The sequence below is a fragment of the Morchella sextelata genome (genome assembly GCF_020137385.1).
Source record: "Morchella sextelata strain SCLS chromosome Unknown scls_2, whole genome shotgun sequence".
NCBI classification, from domain to species: domain Eukaryota; kingdom Fungi; phylum Ascomycota; class Pezizomycetes; order Pezizales; family Morchellaceae; genus Morchella; species Morchella sextelata.
The window spans coordinates 1,189,413-1,208,400 of NW_025408617.1; the positions used below are offsets into that span (position 1 = coordinate 1,189,413).

General features: G+C 45.5%; 4 protein-coding genes across 4 annotated transcripts; 2 read left to right on the top strand and 2 right to left on the bottom strand.

Moving 5' to 3' along the window:
• Position 1: 1 nt before the first annotated feature.
• Positions 2–1,058, top strand: H6S33_005568 (uncharacterized protein; the record flags this gene model as incomplete). The annotated part of the gene is made up of 3 exons (XM_044836928.1): positions 2–145; positions 226–628; positions 718–1,058. 3 exons carry the CDS (start codon positions 2–4, stop codon positions 1,056–1,058), a joined length of 888 nt encoding a protein of 295 aa, XP_044698877.1.
• A 518-nt stretch (positions 1,059–1,576) lies between these two features.
• On the top strand, positions 1,577–3,931 carry H6S33_005569 (uncharacterized protein; the record flags this gene model as incomplete). Its single annotated transcript, XM_044836929.1, has 3 exons — positions 1,577–1,730; positions 1,812–2,625; positions 2,695–3,931. 3 exons carry the CDS (start codon positions 1,577–1,579, stop codon positions 3,929–3,931), a joined length of 2,205 nt encoding a protein of 734 aa, XP_044698878.1.
• Positions 3,932–4,274: 343 nt separating this feature from the next.
• On the bottom strand, positions 4,275–8,345 carry H6S33_005570 (uncharacterized protein; the record flags this gene model as incomplete). Its single annotated transcript, XM_044836930.1, has 5 exons — positions 4,275–7,138; positions 7,217–7,611; positions 7,670–7,681; positions 7,859–7,869; positions 7,986–8,345. The coding sequence occupies 5 exons, from the start codon at positions 8,343–8,345 to the stop codon at positions 4,275–4,277; spliced, it is 3,642 nt and encodes a 1,213-aa protein (XP_044698879.1).
• Positions 8,346–10,255: 1,910 nt separating this feature from the next.
• On the bottom strand, positions 10,256–12,200 carry H6S33_005571 (uncharacterized protein; the record flags this gene model as incomplete). The annotated part of the gene is made up of 7 exons (XM_044836931.1): positions 10,256–10,526; positions 10,588–10,660; positions 10,716–10,755; positions 10,817–11,095; positions 11,161–11,733; positions 11,795–12,006; positions 12,068–12,200. 7 exons carry the CDS (start codon positions 12,198–12,200, stop codon positions 10,256–10,258), a joined length of 1,581 nt encoding a protein of 526 aa, XP_044698880.1.
• Between the last annotated feature and the right edge of the window lie 6,788 nt (positions 12,201–18,988).

Below are 18,988 nucleotides of genomic sequence, written 5' to 3' on the forward strand. Positions count from 1 at the left end.
GATGGGCTTCGCAACCACCCCTGCCGCAACCGTCCCCGAAAACCTCTCCCAACTGATCTCCGAAAAGTTCAAAGCCGCCGTCGCAGACAGCTCAATATGCTACACCCCCACCGAGACCACGCAGCATCCCGGGCGCGCCTTCACCGTACGTATCTACCACCCTTCACACCCCTCCACACCCCCCTCTCGCCGCCGCCAAAACTAACCCCCCCCCCCCCCCCACAGTACCACATCAAGATCCTCCCCCTCTTCACCCGCAAACCCAACGACATCACCACCAGCCCGCCCGCCCCGCACGCGCGCACCGCGCTCAGCACCATCCCCCCCACGCACATCATCACCACCTCCACAGCCCCGCACTTCCGCATCATCCTCAACAAGTTCTGCGCCGTCGAGAACCAAACCCTGCTCATCTCCATCGCGCCGCGCTTCCAGTCCGAGCCGCTCGACGCCGACGAGCTCTCCGTCGTCGCCGGCGTCCTGCGCAGGCTCGGACAGGCACAGGTCGCGTTCTACAACTGCGGCAAGGAGAGCGGCGCGTCGCAGCCGCATAAGCATGTGCAGGTTGTGGCGCTGGGCGAGGCGGTCTTCAGCGGGCTGTACCCCGGGAGGGTGGAGAGGGGGGAAGGTATGTTTTTTTTTTTTTTTTTTTTGTCAATTTGTTAACTAAGCCCCACCCACTCGCTCACTCGCTCACTAACTCGGTGGTGGTGGTAGATGGCGGATTGACGCAGCACCCGGATGTGCCGTATACACACTTCATCGCGCACCCGCCGCCAAAAGCCACGGGAAAGCAGCTGCACTACCTCTTCGGCGCGCTCCTCGCCGCCACCAAGCGCGCGCTGGGCAATCCGGAGGTCCCGCATTACAACTTCCTGATGACCACCGAGTGGATGGTCATGATCCCGCGGACCCGGGGCGAATGCGATGGGGTCGGCGTCAATTCGCTGGGAATGATGGGGGTCCTTTGGTTGGGAGACTACGAGCAGCTCGAGGTCTGGAAGGGCATTGGCTTCGACGAGTTTTTGGGCAGGGTCGGGGTGAAAAAAGTAGAGTAGGGGAGTAATAACCGGAAAAAAAAAAGGGGGGGGGGAAAGCTGGGGGGGATTTTAGCATAGAATAGAGGTAGCGAGTAGAAACATAGATGCATGTTAGATACCCACAGGTTGCTGTTAATGGAGTTTTAATAGATCACGACTTAATAATACATTCATACTTTTTTTTTTATATAACATGTTTTACTTTCTAGCACGAGCAAGTTCCGGTTTCAACTAATATGCCGGATTCGGACAAATCTACTAATCGCACCCCCCCATCCCGTGGTTTAGTTTTAGATAGTAGACAAACAGATTTATGTAATTGTTACTTTTGCGTCCCCTTTGGGCCTAGCCTCTGTGCAACACATCCCCCCTCAAATATTAGCACTTGCATATCTGGTCTCTGACTACCTGACTCACTCTTTGAGCACTACTTAAGTATATGGAATCCCAACTATTGCAGTGCTCAGGTACATGTACTTGTTAGACTGCACATGCAATAAAGGCCCATATACATACTCAAAATTGATTCACCAGCAATGCCCAAACTCCCCTCCTTCCTCCGCAGCCTCTACTCCAAGCCCCTACACCGCTGCCTCCTCCTCGGCGTCAACGACTCGGGCAAAACCGCGCTCCTCTACCGCATGCTCCTCGATGAGCTTGTCGTATCGATTCCTACCATCGGGTTTAACTGTAACAATCACCTCTCTACTTATATATAAGCCTAGTTTCTCTAATAAAAGCAAACATTAACTATATCTTGGTATTAATTAGGTGAGGACATCCCCGTCGGCCGCGACACAATCCAGTTCTGGGACATTGGCGGCTGCGGAACGATTCGTCCCTTGGTTCGCTTCTACATGCAACCTGGGGGCAATATATTATTCCTTATCGACACAGCCACGTGCATATCGGATCCCGAAATTCTATCATGGACGCTCGACGAGCTGGTGTTTCAAGCCCAAGCTTCCAGAGATAACGAAGGGGGTTTCTTCGGTGTTGCATTTGGGAAGCAAGACCGTTTGGAGAATGCGCTTGATCCCAGAGTCGTAGAGTTGGAGAAGAGTATAAGATCGGCCATGGAAACGGTTTATGGGGGCGGAAAAGAAGGAACTAGGTGGGGTATATATCGAAACGAAGAAGGCGGCGGTATTTCGGCTGTGACGGGGGCGGGTGTGGGTAACGGGTGGTTAGTGCGCGAGTTCTTAAAAGGAATAAAGGCAGGATTGGAGGATAAGAAGATTGATTTGAGGCCTCCGATGACATCGCCGCCGGCGCCGCAGAAGGACCCGCTTGACGAAAGTCAGCTTCGCGCCCTGATAGAGAAGCAGAATGAGGATGATCCACATATCAATCTGACAGCGGCTGGATTTTTCGAGAAGATGGAGTCGGGTATGTTGGAAAAATGGGATCATCGGGCGCATCTTAGAGCAGGTTACTACGTCCTGATTGAAAATTTGTGGGTGGGACATGGCCTCTGGGAAGCTGCAGAAGACTTTCTTGGAAAGCTGGAGAGGATGTTGGCCAGTGATTCCAAATTAGCCGAAATCGAAGGAAGAGAAAAGAGGTTTAGGAATACTGTGCACCGGTAAGCCATGCACCCAAGGGGATATCAATGATTGGAATACCGAATCAACTAACGTGTGAATACGTTCAGCACAATGACGACCTTCTATCTGCACATGATTCATATTTCTCTCTTAGATTTTACTACTCAGAACCCCTCTAATCTCCCAAAATCTACCGACTTTCCTAAATTCCTCCTGTCAAACCCTCACCTGATGAGCCCTCAACTTTGGTCCGCCTATTATACCAAAGACACCTTATTCTCACCCACAGCCAAATCAGCCTGGGTACTTCCAGACTTGAGTCCTCTTCCCACGTATATCGGCCCTGCAACTAGTAATAGTGAAATCAAGAAGGACATTGCTAGTCAGTTAAACGAGACTGAAAGACTGCAAAGATTTGCGTTCGCAGTCCTCAAACACGTAAAAGCAACTAACCAACGTCGCGGAAAAGTCATAAAGGACTCCCTGTCTGCTCTGCAAAAACACATCATCCACCAACGGTCTAAAGGTATCAGTCTCGAAGCCTATTCTGAGACCAAAGCCTACTTCTGGATTCAGATACTCCACGCCTCAATCGACAGCCTCGGAGATAAGGGAATCGACATTACTACTCTCTCATTCTCCTCATTCGTGCTACTTTTCCAGGAGCTTCTAAGACAACCCGCTAAGGGAAGAGAGGTCTGGAGGACTTATTATACCGAAAAGGCATGGGAGAGTATCGAAGCTAGAATGGGGCTGGTATTTCCGACACTGAAGCCGCTGCCGAATGTGATAGTGCCGCCGACGGAGAAGGAACGAGAGGCAGCGGCAAGGAGAGAGTTAGAAGCGAGGATTATAGGTAGAGAGAATGATTTATCGGATGTTGAGGTGATGCTATGTCAGTTTTGGATTATTAGTGAGATTCGGGAGGCAGAGGTAGGGAGACCGCCTCATACTCACGGGGGGCTTCTGTGGAGTATATTTTCGGCACTATGGTACGCTCAAAAGGGGGACAGAAGTATGGGAGATGCGTTAAATGAGGTTTTGGTGGCGGATTTGAGGGGAAAGGAGCTCAAAAGGAAGCTTGGGTTCACAGAGAAGGCCTTTTGGGCTCGGGTTGTGCTGAAACGGTTCCTAGAGTTTAAGCTTGTGAACCCAGGCGATGTGGGAGATGGGGATCTTAGAGGGGCGATTTTGATGAACTTTCAAAGCTTTTTGGCAAAGAACAGGGAGCTGGCTTTAGAGGATATGTGGCAAGGCTACTATTCGGCAGAAACGTGGCATAGTGAAGATGCAGCGGTGAGGTTTGTTCCACCAGATTTGAAGGAGACTGAGAACTTTATGTGAACTTGACATGTATGCATTTTATAATATCTTATTGAAATCCCGACCTCCCAATATGTTTACGTTTGGTTTCTTCTAATGGGCTCCATACTATGTACTTATGAGTGACTAATATTTAATATGTGGACTGTATCATGAACGATCACTCGACTAGCGTCTCACTATATAAAAAAGTAACCAATTGATTTATTAGTTTAATACTTCGTCATACAGGTAAATAAGAACATGCTAAATACAGACCTATGCAGGAAACAAACATCAAACCAAGAAAGAAGACAAAATTGCGTATGCTCAAACCTCAAATGTGTAAAAGTAAAAGAAAGAAAAAGCAGCAGTCAATTCCTTATCACGATCCGCACATATCCACAACCTTTCTGTACCCCTCGCCAAGATTATGACGTGGCTGCAAGTTTCTATCTGCGCCATGATCTAGTAATAACCTCGCAACCTCCAAATTGCCCGCGTATGCCGCCACCTGCAGCACAGAATCACCCTCCGCTGAGGTCGCATTCACATTTGCACCACCTCTTAGCAACACTCTAATCACATCTTTCTTCTTTCCTGCAAATGCTCTTACTAAAGGTGTTTCACCGGCGATATCCTTGGCCTCGATATTTGCGCCTTTGTCGATGAGAACTTCGACCTCCTTTTTGAATCCCTGTTGAGCGGCAAGATGAAGTGCTGTTGCTTCCTGAATATCCTTTGACTCAATGTTTGCCCCTCCCTTCAGGAGGATATCGATGATGAACGCTCGTCTTGCTATTACTGCCACATGAAGAGGCGTTCTTTTCATCACATCTTGGGCTTCGATATTTGCATTTTTGTCCAAGAGTGTGACAACTTCAAACTCAAATCCACCTTCCGCTGCCAGATGGAGCGCTGTTGAACCGTTCAAATCCCCAGCAGCACTGTCCGCGTTGTGATTTAGGAGAGTCGTGATAATATGCCCTCTCCCAACTAACGCAGCAAGGTGAAGTGGTGTCCTTTGCTTGCTATCTCTCGCTTCGATTTTCGCACCGCTCTTCAGTAATAACTCAATTATATCCTTGAATCCTGCGGAGGCAGCCAAATGTAATGAAGTCCAACCCTTTGAGTTCCTTGTTTCCAGATTTGTTATCTTGGTGAGAAGGCACATGACAACATCTTTTTTCCCCTCCATAACCGCAATATGAAGAGGTGTCGTTTCCATCTTGTCTTTGATATTCCCATCACATCCAGCTTCCAGAAGTGCCTCAACAGTTTCCACCTTGCCTTTTAAAACAGCCCAGTGTAGAGGTGTTCTTCCATCTCTGTCACGGGCGTTCAGTTTCGAAGCTTCGGTACTTGATAGACTTCTGAGATCATATTGGCTTGTTCCTGTGGCAGCAAGATGTAATTCTGTCCAGCACAAAAAGTTTTGACCATTTGGGCCAATGAATAACAAATCTCGTACGATGTCCTCGAGAGGCTGTTCATGGGTCGTGGAATCACCAAATACAACAGGGGTGTTCAAAGATATTGAACCTTTCGTATCTAAATCATCTGTGATCTCGGGGAGTCTTTGAATATCACCTGCTGCTTGATATGCGTCTTTTAGAACTCGATAGATTTCTTGACCTCGTGGCCCGGATCGCAACTTTTTCAATGCTTGTGACGATATCATCAACAAGTTAATTTCTTTCTGATGCCTTACTTCTGGACACATATTGTAGCTTTCACAGCTCCCGGCAGCATCGTTAATGCTTGCCGAGAAGTGAGCCAGCAGAATAGCGGCTCGACAGAAAGCAGAAGGCTCGGTATCCACATAACCAAGGCAAGTATCGTAAAGCCATTCGTATGCTTTTCCAGCTTCTTCCCAATCCTCTTGGGACTCAAATACGTCGGATCTCTCGTCAACATAACTCATGAGCTCCTGCGAACTGAGATCCATATCGTGAAGTATCCCAGATGAATGTAATGGCGGTATAATGCACATACACATTTCCTCGGTCGTACCCAAGCCCGTTGCCTCTACACTTCTGAGAATATTCTCGAGGAACGGATTTCTGAGGGAGGGAGGCTGCCATGTCTCCTGGTTCAACCCAACAGAGTTTTTTGCGAGTGTGGTCTTGGGAGTCACGGCCCTTATGTGGTCCGCAATGTACCACATGAAGTTTGAGAACATGTCTTGAGCGCACACCGCTTCCACTGAGAGGGAGGTAAGCACGGAAAGAGTCTCGTCGAGTTCTTTATCCGTAGCTTTACGTTTTATTGAGAGAGAAGGGTTGATCGGAAAACCGGTGGTCTGGTATTTAGTGTTTGCATTTCGGCGTCGAAATATCCGGAAATCTGTTCCTCTGTAGATCCATAACCTGTAGCACATTTGAGATACTATATCGCCCGGTCCCAGAAACCTTAATTTATTTCCCAATTCCCCCGCAGACTCCTCCTGTTTATCTGCTTCTTCCATTTCCTCCAAACTCTCCTTCTCAGTCAATCCCCCCCTTGGACATAAATCTTTAGTATTTTCCTTCTTTCCTTCTTCTTCCTTTTCTTGAAGTGAGTATGTCCACAAGGAAAGGATAGCCTCGATCGAATTAGTGTCTGCTTTCCACTTATTCTTAGTTGAATCTCGTGATAATCGTAGGTAATATGTTTCTTGTACACCACCAAACTCGATGAAAACTGGCCATTCGAACTTAAGTCGCTCAGTGAAGCCGGCTTCCAAAGTTGCATAATCCGAACTGAAGATATTGTTCATGAATTCCTCAATGGCAGTTGCGGTGGCAATCGCCATACTCCCCTCTCTAGTCCACCCAGTCAAATCTTGGAGACGTTTCCTTGCCTCAACAACCTGGTTGGCCCTCCCACCTGACGGCAATTTTGACCACGATTCAGCAGTTCGGTGTCGCTCAGTTACTACACGCCACTTCCACGAATACGGACTCCAAAAGCCAACATCCATTGTCTTCTCCGATAGATTTTCATACAGGCCGTCATCTCTAAGGTCACCCATACGTGTTGCTAACCAATCAAGTTCGTACTCTTTGGGTAATTTGCATGTATCTGGCTCCTGCGACAAACCAGCAGTTGTTAACCAAGATCTTAGGCCAGTCATTATCACAGTTGCAATCAACTGTGCAATCGTTGCTGTCCATGACATAGCTCGTAGGCCTAGAAATTGCGCAACAAAGCCGACAAGAGTCACAATTGTGGCAAATGTAGTGAGTCTAGTAAGAAAATCACCAGTCTCTGGGTGACTCGATTCTCTCAAGCTAACTCGAGTAGGAGCTGAGGATTGGGAGGGTTGAGGGGGTGTTGCTGATTTACTTGAGCGCATGAACAGAGGCTCCCGCCGACGAGAAGTGCGGATTGATGTGCGCTTCTCACGGGCAAAGATAGCGTATGATTCGAAGTTCTGGTCCCCAACATTTTCGTACTTTTGTAACCACATAACTCGCATTTCGACACCTCTGCCGTTTCTCAAATGCTCCAATTCCTCTTCTTTGGTTGCATCCTCAATCACATACGCACTAACAAACATACCCAGAACAACTAGCACAGTTCCAATAGCTGTCAAAGGAAATGCGTATTTGACTACTGGTAAGCCATTTTTCTCAAAACGCCCCTTCAAAGTCGGATTGTAGGTTATCGAGGCGTCAAATACAAGCACTGCCAATTGTAGCGCGGTTCCGAACCAAGCTACACTCCATAATTTCTTCTGACTAGCGGGTTTCGTGATGTTCAAGGATATGTTTGGTGCGATTTTCTTGGCAGCTGGACCTTTCTTCACTTCTTCAAGAAATGGTTGCTTTTTGATGTCGTACGCGTATGCGCCTGTGGGGTTCTCCACGTCTACTTCCTGCTGCGAATCTTTCGAAAAAAAATGATTCTTTAACCGAAAAAGGTATGGATTTCGACAGGTCAAAAACCCAAACAAGTCCCCTGATAGGGTAGATTTTCGAGACCAACAGCCCTCTCGGCTTGTTGCGTCAATTCCACAGTGTCTTTCAGGACTCCCGGCGGGGCCAGTACCTTCACCGTCGGATTTCGAAAAGTAAACCAACTCAGCTATCTTAGGCGAGCCAAGAACTCTTACAAGGGTCAATCCATTCCACAATTCGCAGACTTCGGAGGATGTTGATGACAGCAGTTCGAGCTCTGGAACAGCGTACGCCTCCCTGGCACGTCCAATACATGCTTTCAACCACCCAGCCCCGCCGATTCGGATAACACCCACAGCAGCAGTAATGAGACCTAATGGTGCCATAGCAAAAATTATGCAATCAACCACTCCCATCGCCTGGCTCATAAACTGTTGGGCTGACCGCTCCCCAAAGAGGGCCAGTAAAGGCCCAAGGTCCGAGAACAGATTGTTGGTGAAATCATCGCCTGAGTCGCTTGCAACGATTGGGAGAAATGCTAGAAGTACAATTGGAACAAAGGTCACTGGCGACATCTCTGCCTAATTCCTAGAGGCAGGATGCCCAGGTGCTTTGGGAAACGTCAAGGGCGGGAGTCTATGCTAGTATTTATACCTAGTGTATCCTCTAGAAGCTTTGGTATCAAACTGCGGCCATAAATTAGTAAAGGTCGCCCAGGGGGGAAGTGGAGGAAACTCACATGAAGAACTCGGTCTGTTACTGCTAAAATGTAGGAAAGACACATTGCAAGGGGGTGGGGCAAATATATATATTCTGGAGCCTTACCGTGGGCCCTAGCTGTGCAGTATGCATCATATGTCCTTCACTATGGTCACACGGATCGGCGCTATCATATTGGATGGAAGGCGCTGGATTTGAGAAAAAGAAAGAAAGGTCCATAATATTTGGAAGTATGTATCTCCTTCCTGTGAGTATCTCCTCTTTTTGCAAAGATGCCGGGGTATCCAAAATACATGTACTTTAGGTACATGTATTTTGCGTCCAAAGTTTACTATATACAAGTGATCGATAATGTACCGGGGGTTGAGGGTAAGTACTGAGAACCCCTTTTTGGGGAATTTTAAAAAGTGAGGGTTTGTAAAGGAATCTGATTGGGCTGATATAATTAAAATGACACTTGGCAGCCAAGCAGGTATTTGGACAGTCTGCCCCGTAGCTTTTGCAACGCAACCTCCTCAACCTCTTTTCTACTCCTGTTCTTTTCTACTCCTGTTCTTTTCTACTCCTGTTCTTTTCTACTCCTGTTCTTTTCGAACCCCACCAAAACTTCTTTGATAACTTCGAATCAGTACTCAGATGAACCTGTGAGCAAGGGCTATTCAGTGGTTATTTTTTGTATTTTTAGGAAAATATTTGAATTTTTAAGTGAAGATAGATAAAACGTCTCGGTATTTTTTTCCACCATATAAATTTTGAAGCCAAGGCCAAAATTCATTGGCTGCTTTTGGTTACCATGGGCGGTTCTCATACAAAATCAACCAATCCTTCAAGGCGTCTCGGTATTTAACGTGCACACCCGGTACTCTATGGATAAGGGATCAACACTTTCGTAGACTCATCGTGGGATGGATGAGTTGAGATTTGGGGCGGCTGTGCGTATGTAGCCGAACCTCACCAATCGGACAGTAACCCATGCCTACCTACATCTACAAAGTGGTGCAGGATCATCCCCGAAGTGACCTATCAAAGTCATGAGGTCCTGATCAACCTTAATATACTGAAACAAATCAAGACAACAAATAGAGTATCAACTCACACCTTGCAGCCATGGCGCCAGCGATGCGGGATCACCATGTACGGAGGATCGCCGTTGGTGCACTCATGGGATTCTTGGCTCAAACGAATCCGGATCTACTATCTAGAGCAGGAGTGAATGCCATATTCACGTACCTACTCTAAATCGTGGGATTCAATGATTCAAGTCAAAGAGTTAGAGTGCGTATTCTACATACTTGTACGTAAAATACATGCAATCTCCCTTAGCCATGCACTTCGGTTCCACTGACTAAGATGGCCGAGTGATTCCCGATGAATGGAAGTTACAAAATGATCTAGATCTTATACGCGTACGCGAATGAGCTATCTCTTTCACATGTTATATTTCGTCTAACATATAATCAAGAAGACCTGCTACACCACGCGCAGATCTTTGCAGCACAAGTGGTAATGGCCAGATATGATCAATTGTGTCACAACAGACATCTGCTCATATATCTCGAAAATATCTACCCGTATTAATATCTTTAGGCCAGCAGAAGTCTTTGGCCCATAAGCAATAAAGACTGTAAGCATGTTGATTTTCCCATCTATTGCATTAAATTCAATTACTGAAGCATAAATTAGTAGTTAAGAATCATAAACTCATGATAAAAATCTTTCCCCAACACCGATTCCATGGTCCAGTTAAGAGAAGGGAGGATCTGGATCAAACGACCTCCATTGCCTCCATTTTCTTCTCAACCTCCGTCTCCTTCTTCTCGTTCATTTCATCAACCTTTGCCTGAGCTCTAACAGCAGCGACTGTTCTATCCACTCCAAACAATTCATCCATACTCTCCAGTGTTCTTCCTTTCGTTTCTGGAACAAAGAAGTACACCCACCCGATAATAACCACCATACATGAGGCAAAGAACATATATGTCCCGCCACCTATGTTTGATATCATGTAGGGAGTTGCGCGAGCAATGACGAATTGCCTATGGGTAGAATTATTAGCAGAGTACAGCTAAGCTGAGAAATTATGAAGTCGGAAATTACCCTAGCCATTGAGTTGCAGTAGTAACCGAAACGCAGAGAGCACGTATACGGCCTGGGAAAATCTCGGAGCAGTCTGGGACTCATGTTAAAAACACGCAAGCCGTCATTTTTAGAATTGGGCGACTTACAGATCCAAGGAATTGCGTTCCACGCAATGGAGAAAAACATCTAGAGCCCCAAAGACATTAATAATCATCCTTGAAATTATCATCTCTATTTCAGTACTCACCGCATAAATATAGACCATCACAATCCCGATCCACGCCGCTGCATTTCTGTTTTGTGGATGGTCTGGATCCACTTTGGCAGCGATGATATAAGCTCCAATATACCACATAGACAGGGATGCACCACCGGCACCGATAAATAAGAGCTTACGCCGACCGGTACGATCGATAAAGAACATCAATGATAAAAGTGTCGCAATCGATTTGACAATCGCGTATATGCCGGTTGCAAACAATGTGACGTTTGTACCACCAAATCCGATGCTTTTAAATATAGAAGGCTAAACATTTGTTAGTTTCCTACCCAAATAAATAATACATCAACACTAGAATGACCGATACATACTGAATAATAGTTCATTGCGTTAACACCGGTGCATTGCTGTGCAACCATCATCAAAATTCCAACCCCCAATCTTTTCAAATCACCTGGCCCAAATATTCTCGAAAGTCCTTTCCCGTTAGCATTAGCTTCTGTCCCCTCGATCTTCTCCATTGCAGCCTGGTTCTTGATCGATAAAAATTCCCTCCTCAAGTACTCATGCTCCAATGGCAGATTTCTAATCCTACCCAAGACTTTCCCTGCTTCCTCAAAACGTTCTTTCCTGATGAGAAATCTCGGTGACTCGGGGATAATAAAGCATGCTAAAAACAATAGGCCTCCAGGCACGACCTGAATAGCGAGAGGTATTCTCCATTGATTAGATCCCGATAGTGGGAGAGTTCCATAATTAACCCAGAAGCCACCGCAAGATGAAATCTGGTTAAGAATCTCGTGCATGCCGACTAAAAGTCCGCGAATTGACGGTGGTGATATCTCGGAGAGGTAGAGGGGGATAAGTAAAGAAGTTCCACCAATTCCGAGGCCGGCAATAAACCGACCAGCATACATCAATCCCAATGACCCATTTGCCCATGTCTTATGATAGAGTTAGTACTTAAATAATTGAATAGTCGTAGGTGCACCGGTAATTGCTTACCTGCATGGCTGAGCCAACAATGAATATCAATGATGCAACTCGTAAGGTCGGTATGCGGCCAAAGCGTTCAGTTAATGGATAGCCCATAAGGGCACCAAAGAACGTTCCTCCCTGAAAGCAAGAAACAATATTTGCTACAATAAAGTTGTACTCTTCCGTCCCTGTAGGAGGGAGGTGGAATTCTTCATGGAAATTTGGAAGCGTGATACATCCTGAGCAGCCCTGTGAGTCAGATACAAAACGATATAGATCAATGGATAAAGTATAGCCCACCTCCAATGACTCCCAGGTTGTACCCGAACATACAAGCTCCCATACAAGCTAAGAACGCAATTGTGAAGATTCTCCATCCCTTCACCTGGGGAGGTGTAGGTATATCTTCTTCTGATGTTTCTCTTGGCGCCATCTTGTGGTGCAGCTATGCCTCGTAGAGTTGTTGTGAAATTTGTCTGTATGTGAGGCATTCGAAGTAACGGAATTCTTATCCTTTCAGCTTTCTTTATAAAGACCATAGTAGTCGCAGATCAGAGAGCAAGAAAGTACTCTGAAAGAGAAGGAGTCATCTTTTAACTCAATCGCGTCAAATGAAAGCAAGAAGTTAGCAGTCCGGATCGCGTGCCGAATATTAGCCGATTAGCTTTGAATTGCAGTGATTTAAAAGCGAAAATCTGGGGAATTCGAATCGAGAGAGAGTCGGGTATAGGAAATTCGAATCGAAAAATCCATACAGAGAACACTGGCCGTGGGTTACTTTGCGGGGATTGCCAAGACATATTTCTTGGCTTAGGGTATCCCCGAGATTAAAAATTACTCGGTAGTTATTGAAGCGAGCCGAGCTGAGACTGGTATATCTAGTTGGGGTTTTCCTCTGAATTAATATACTGTTTGTTGCTTGTTAGTAATTCATTTCAAACTGTTGATGATCTTGACCAGGAAACGAAATAAAAAAGCTCTGACCTAATTTACTTAAATATTATTATATACCTGTAGTGGCCATGGTGCTAATTATGTGCGGCGCTGTGAGGATAGAATAGGTACATATCAAAAGTTGTGCAGGACCAAACTTGAGGTACATGTATTAGTAATTAATTTCATGCACTGCAAATGAATTGGAGTAGGTACAGCCTATCCAGCTGCATTTCCGGGATTCCGGGGAAGCGAGAGATATGATATGCATATCCAGATAGCCGATCATAGTGTCCAAGCTCCTCCACAATTGACTCTACTGATGTCTAAGTAGCAGTCAGTTTTCGTAGTATCTACAGTTACTGTACTGTAGTTGGAGAACCTATAAAGTTCGTACCTACTCAACAGTCCTTTTAGCAACGAGCGTGTTGAATCCTGACACGAAGCGTAAAGTTCTAAAGTCATGTGTATGCGTTAAAAGTACTTGGCCTACATAGTCTAGCGGGAATAGTCCCAAACATTGGGAATGCTTGTATTCTCAAGCCTGGAACCGGAAATGATACCTACTTTATATGTCATGCAACCTGCATGCACCACACAGTCTTAAGGAAATCGGTAGTTGTTAAACCGCTCACTAGATGTTTGGTCGCGGAAAGAAGGTGTCCTGGCCAGACGAAACGCCTTGCGAGTAGAGAGAGCTAAAGCGGAAAAACACTTATCCATGCAAACCACCGTTAGCCTTGGTAAGTCTCCAGCTAAGAATCTGAACGGCCAAAGAACGTCGAACAGCACTGGTACCATCACGCCCCCGACATAGGCGGCAGCGCTAGGCCCAAAAGATCTAACGTCCTATATCCCCACCTCCACACCTGACCCCCTCAAACTCCTATCAATCTGGGAGCTAATGGGAAAAAGGAACGGCTTAGTATTAATGAAAAACATATGTTTTATAAAATGAAAGAAAGAACCTACTCTATCTGGACTCTAGATCTACCAGTAATGATTTTAATCATCGTAGTGATACTCAACCCTCCCCCCCCGGCTCCCATATATATTCTGGACCATACAAGAAGATTAAAGGGGTATCAGGGTCATGAAAATTCGCTGTATCAGTTCAGTATTGAATCATGAAGTATCACACAGCTCCAAATCATTAATAATCACTCAACATAATTATATAACCCCGCCCTCTTGGTAATAACCCTCGGGATCTCATCCACGCTATACCAAAGCCTCCACGAAGATGATCCTGCAGGATCGACCTCGGGCCCCACGGAGGTCAGGGAAGAATTGCATTTCACCCAGAAACGTGAAAGGTTGCAAGATACATGTAGGTATATATGTAGCCTGTATGGGTTTCCTAAGATCACAGTGAAACGTACCAAAACAAGTCTCATTCTAAAGGGATGTGTGGCCGGATTCGACCGTGCCATCTCTCTCAAGAGAGAGCGGTCGACCGGTACTGGTGCTTATGAGAAGCTTTGGTGCGGCAGCCAGTACATCTATATACAAGGCGCGATACTCGGTCGATGAGTCTCTCTCCCCCCTAGCTCCTCCGCTCCCGTAGGAACCAGCTTCTGAATTTACTATATGCAGCTATATACAAGTATCTATGCAGGCCTAGGTTATGCTAACTTTTAGTCTTTAATATATTTTCCCAACATTAGCATAGAAAACTATATCTCTGGGCATATATATAATGTAACTTGCAGGAGAATAGAAGGGGGTTCTCAGCTGTTTAACCAAAAAAAAAGGGGGGAGGAGGGAAAAAAACCAATGTTGAACCATATTAATACTGATTAATTCGATTCCTTGTTTTTAAGCGAAAATAAACTGACCTTGTGCCAATTGATCTCATCCCAGCTTTATAGCTAAATCTTCTCCAAAGAAACCATCCCCTCTGAGCTCAATATTGACCTACGGGTGCAACTTCCCACGATGTATTTCCCCTTTAAGTCATAATACGTTGCAAAATTCCGCCGAGCCCGCGTCATAGACTCTCACTCGATATCTCCTGACCATTAGTTTTACTTGATCGATCCATTAGGTACATACAGCCTTCCTGCTATGATACTACGTCAAGACATTAAATAAAATATGGTTTTCATGTTAATTAAGGTTAGAGCTATGCTATTTTCGTAGATAACTGCTAGTAGGTTCTAACTCGCCCTTCCTGATATGGTGTGCACTCTAATCTACAGCCAAGAATGATATAAGTTTTATATCGTGGAGAGATCACCTTATCTCCGGGGTTATGGTCGATAAGGCAGAGATACCCCACCGTACGCGTGTACTTTTGGCTACACAGGTAGGACCCTCCAAGAGGAGTTTGAGCTACTCGGTTTAAGAGGTTTACCTTGTCTGTAGAGTGGGTTATAATTCAGGAGATATGTAGTGTGGTGGCTATATATATAGCGTGCACAGAACACATTAACCAGCCAATTCCCGGAACTTACGTGTTGAACGCCGTATGCTCATGTGGACCCTGTACTTCAATGCACTATTAAATATCAGTGGAGTATGCATTATCATCTTCACAACCACAACCACCCTGGCTCGGACAGGCCTCTAGAACTGCTATGAATGTTTTCTGTGGCCTAAGCATTTTGGAGATATGGAGTCTTGAGGTGAAAAAAGGTGCATTGTTGTATCCCCATTTTGCTGGCTTAATTAAGCCTTAGTACGATGTGATAAGCTTAGTGTAGATAGGTTTTTCTATTAATGTGAAAGGAGGAAATTTAAGGATTGATGAAATTAATATGGGATGTATAATTTGACTCCAGGGGGATTCTAAAATGCATGAGTTTCGCTGCTTCTAGTGCAGCCCACGAGGCATTGGCGCTCGAGACCTCGCCTCGAGGCCTCTGCCTCGAGAGAGCTCAAGGCATGGGGGTCGACGAGGCGAGCATACTCGAGGCAAACCATCTTCCTCGCCTCGAACTGCTCGAAGTTTAGGCAATCATAGTATTAGTGGCATATATTCAGTAGGGTTGATATTTCCGATAGGAACATTAGAAGTTTTCCCTACATTTGCATACCAGTATCACAATAAATGCAATTTTGACAGATCTAAACATAGTAATTATCTGCCTCGAGCCAGCTCGAGCACCTCGAGGCATCACCCCTCTTTGCATGAGCAAGCAAAGGCATAGACCATACGCGGCAGAGGCACCTCGAGGCACTTGCCTCTACTCGCCTCGAGCATCCTCGTGAATCACACGCTGCTGCTTCTAAGGGGACCAAGAAAGTGCCATTTAAAAAGATGACATAAGATCCAATCTTATTATCACAGGAAGGGCGGTTTCTTACCATTTCCCTGCTGACACCAAGTTCTAGTGACAGCAATGAGCACACGCAAGTTGTGACTCTTCGTTTAAGGGGGTCAAAAATCCTTTTCAGCAGAGTATTGAGTCCATACAGAACTTTTTCGGGGCTGAAAACCCCGTTACTGTCACATCGAGAGAAATGTTGGTTGCCAAGACCCGTATGGCTTCACAAGTTCTCACTCGATAGCCCAACACCCACAGGTGAACACGCGGCGGCAGGCTCCAATGCTTTCACTTGGTATATAGGCGTTAAAAATGTTGCAAATCCATCCCGTAACTCAAAGCTGGTTATTAATGCAACTTAAGCTTATATACCCTGGCAGTTTATGGATCTGCGGGTCGGTAGCTTTAAATTCAAATTTCATGGTTACCAGACCCTGTTGTCCCGGAGGCCGAATTAACGAATTCGAACCCCGACACCGTCATAGACCCTGTGATTGCTCTGATCTTTGAAATAAACCGGTGACGTGCATGCATGCTGCAAAACCTACCCCCTCAGTCGGAGCTGCAGACACTCTCAAGACTATAAGGCGCCAGCAAGCGGTTATCAATCACCCATGTCACAAAGTCTTCTTTGATGTCTGACCTTCATTCCCATCTTTTATTCCCCGATATTAAACGCAGCGGCAAAAGAAGCCCCTGACGAAGAAGCCTCGGGCTCCTATAGCTATAGTGCATACCCGCAACCTTAGATTCAAAACAAATACACCACCAATCAGGTATCAAGTACTACGTAACTTTTCCGATCCATAAAAGTGTTCACACATTGAAAATTTTGCTTTTTCAAGCCCCTCTTGGAGGCAATAAACTAGGAACTCTCTTCCGGACCCTAGGTTAATCGATGGTGTACAAAACCTGCAGATGCCGAAGTACATAACCGTCCTGTGACTGGATCGAAATACATAACATGAATTTCCTTCGTCTAATTCGTTGCGCACGGCACCCCCCCCCTGGACTGATAAATGCTTAAGGGTCTAAGGCGGGTGCCCATCGACCTCGATCCCAGGTTGATGGAAGATAGGAGGGTCGGCAAGGCAGCTAGTGAAACCGTCGACTCATAGTAAAGATGAAAGTGATAGGTCTGATTGGAGATAGGCGGGGACTTGGGCGTGAAGTGTTGGGTAGAATGAAGATATCCAGTGCACATGCTACTTGTCTCACGCCCATGCCATGTGTTCGAAGGATAACCGTAGTTAGGCTCGAAGCCATCAGGGCCTGGCTCCATATGATGGGCTTCTGCTAAAAATTCGATAGTTTCTATATTCCCAACTGTGGAAATATGATGCATGTTCTAACTCTTGTCTGAACAGCACTCTGGTGAGTAAACAATAAAGTTCAAGCGGTACCACCAAACCAGTCATATGATCATATCATACAAAAGGGGGTGAAGCTCTTGGTATATCGTTATCGACCAGCAAGGCTGACGTGTCCACGAAAATCACATATGTGGCATTCCTTAGATTGTTTCTTCGTATTTCACCAAAACATTGGTATGCTCTTGCACGGTTCAGGGAGGCGATCTCACAAGGTATTAACTTTGTTAGAACTAGAGTACCTGTATCTCTACCATGTGCAGCTAGGCAATCATGCAAAATCACTCGGTTTAGATCTACCGGTGTTCTTCGATAGCTATATTTACGCGCCTTTAAGGAAGAGCACGTGTAGAATTAGAACTTCAGATATACGGGTACGAGACGTCCCTTTAAATAGATTCTAAATAATACATGTAGTCAATAAGCGCAAATAAAAATTGTTTTAGTCGGCGCTAGATATGAGCGGAGTGTTCAGGAAAACCTATAAGTGTGTACATGTAGCTTTTTGAACTAGGATCTCCATTGCGAGTGCGCTATGACATCGTCAGCACAAACATTGTTCGTACTGTTGCTACGGTCAAAATCTGTAGCTCGTATTTAATGGGCAGCGCGGCAAGAGGATAAGCAACTAGTTGAATCACTCGTGGCGCAGTGAATGGTCGGCATCCATTCAAGAGGAATCCAGGTCAATGGCGGCAATGAGATTGGGAGTGGGATTCTGATTTTATGAGCCATCCTAGAAAGAAGATTGTCTGCAACTATTATAGCCGCGTCGATGATCCACGGGAGGTGCTCCGGTAACCCTGACGGTACATACGCAGTAAAATGGGAACAAATCTACTTCACGATTTCGTCAGTTGCCAACCTCACCCAAATCAGATATTGTTGCAGGGCTACAAAAAGCAAATAAGAAAGATCTTATCATCATGCTCTCCTCAGAACGCCTTACCTACTAAGGTTACTTGTCCAAATTTGGTGTGAGTACTAAGTTCACCTAACCCACAATTAACCAACTGCCCCTCGTTCATCAAAGCTTGTTTCTACCGCACTATCCTACCATACACGAATTCGGTGAAATGGAGCAAGGCAGACTGGGTACTTTAGCCCCTGATGGTTGATTAGTCTAGGATGTGCACACTTTTCAGGAACAGCTATTTCTCCAATTCTTTTTATAACATGATGCTGTATACGTAAGTCAAAAACCGTTGATTGACTCATGAAGATTCAGATGCATAATGCTTTTTCTTTATCGAGATATTTTAGAAATACGGTTGTTTGATAGGTCTACTTTTTATCACCGTTAGTTATGCGTGCATCTACGAATATATTGGAAAACGAGTTGTTTGAGGATTTGATAACATGCATTAATTCTCATAACATATCGCGGTCTGTAAAGCAGTATTCGCTCATCGTTTTGAGGTGAAAAGATCGAGGATACTGAAATATGCAGCACAGTGATTCTATCGAAGATTCTCTGTACCTACATGCAAATGTGCAACTGCGTAAAGCAAGCACTACGCCACTATTCTCTCCTGGCGTGGGGATTGGTAAAGACGTAGGCGATAGGATAGGTTTGTGGACTGTCTGCCTCTCTTGAGAATGTGCACATTAGTAAAATAGAAAACCTTAGCGAGTACGAACAACGCCAA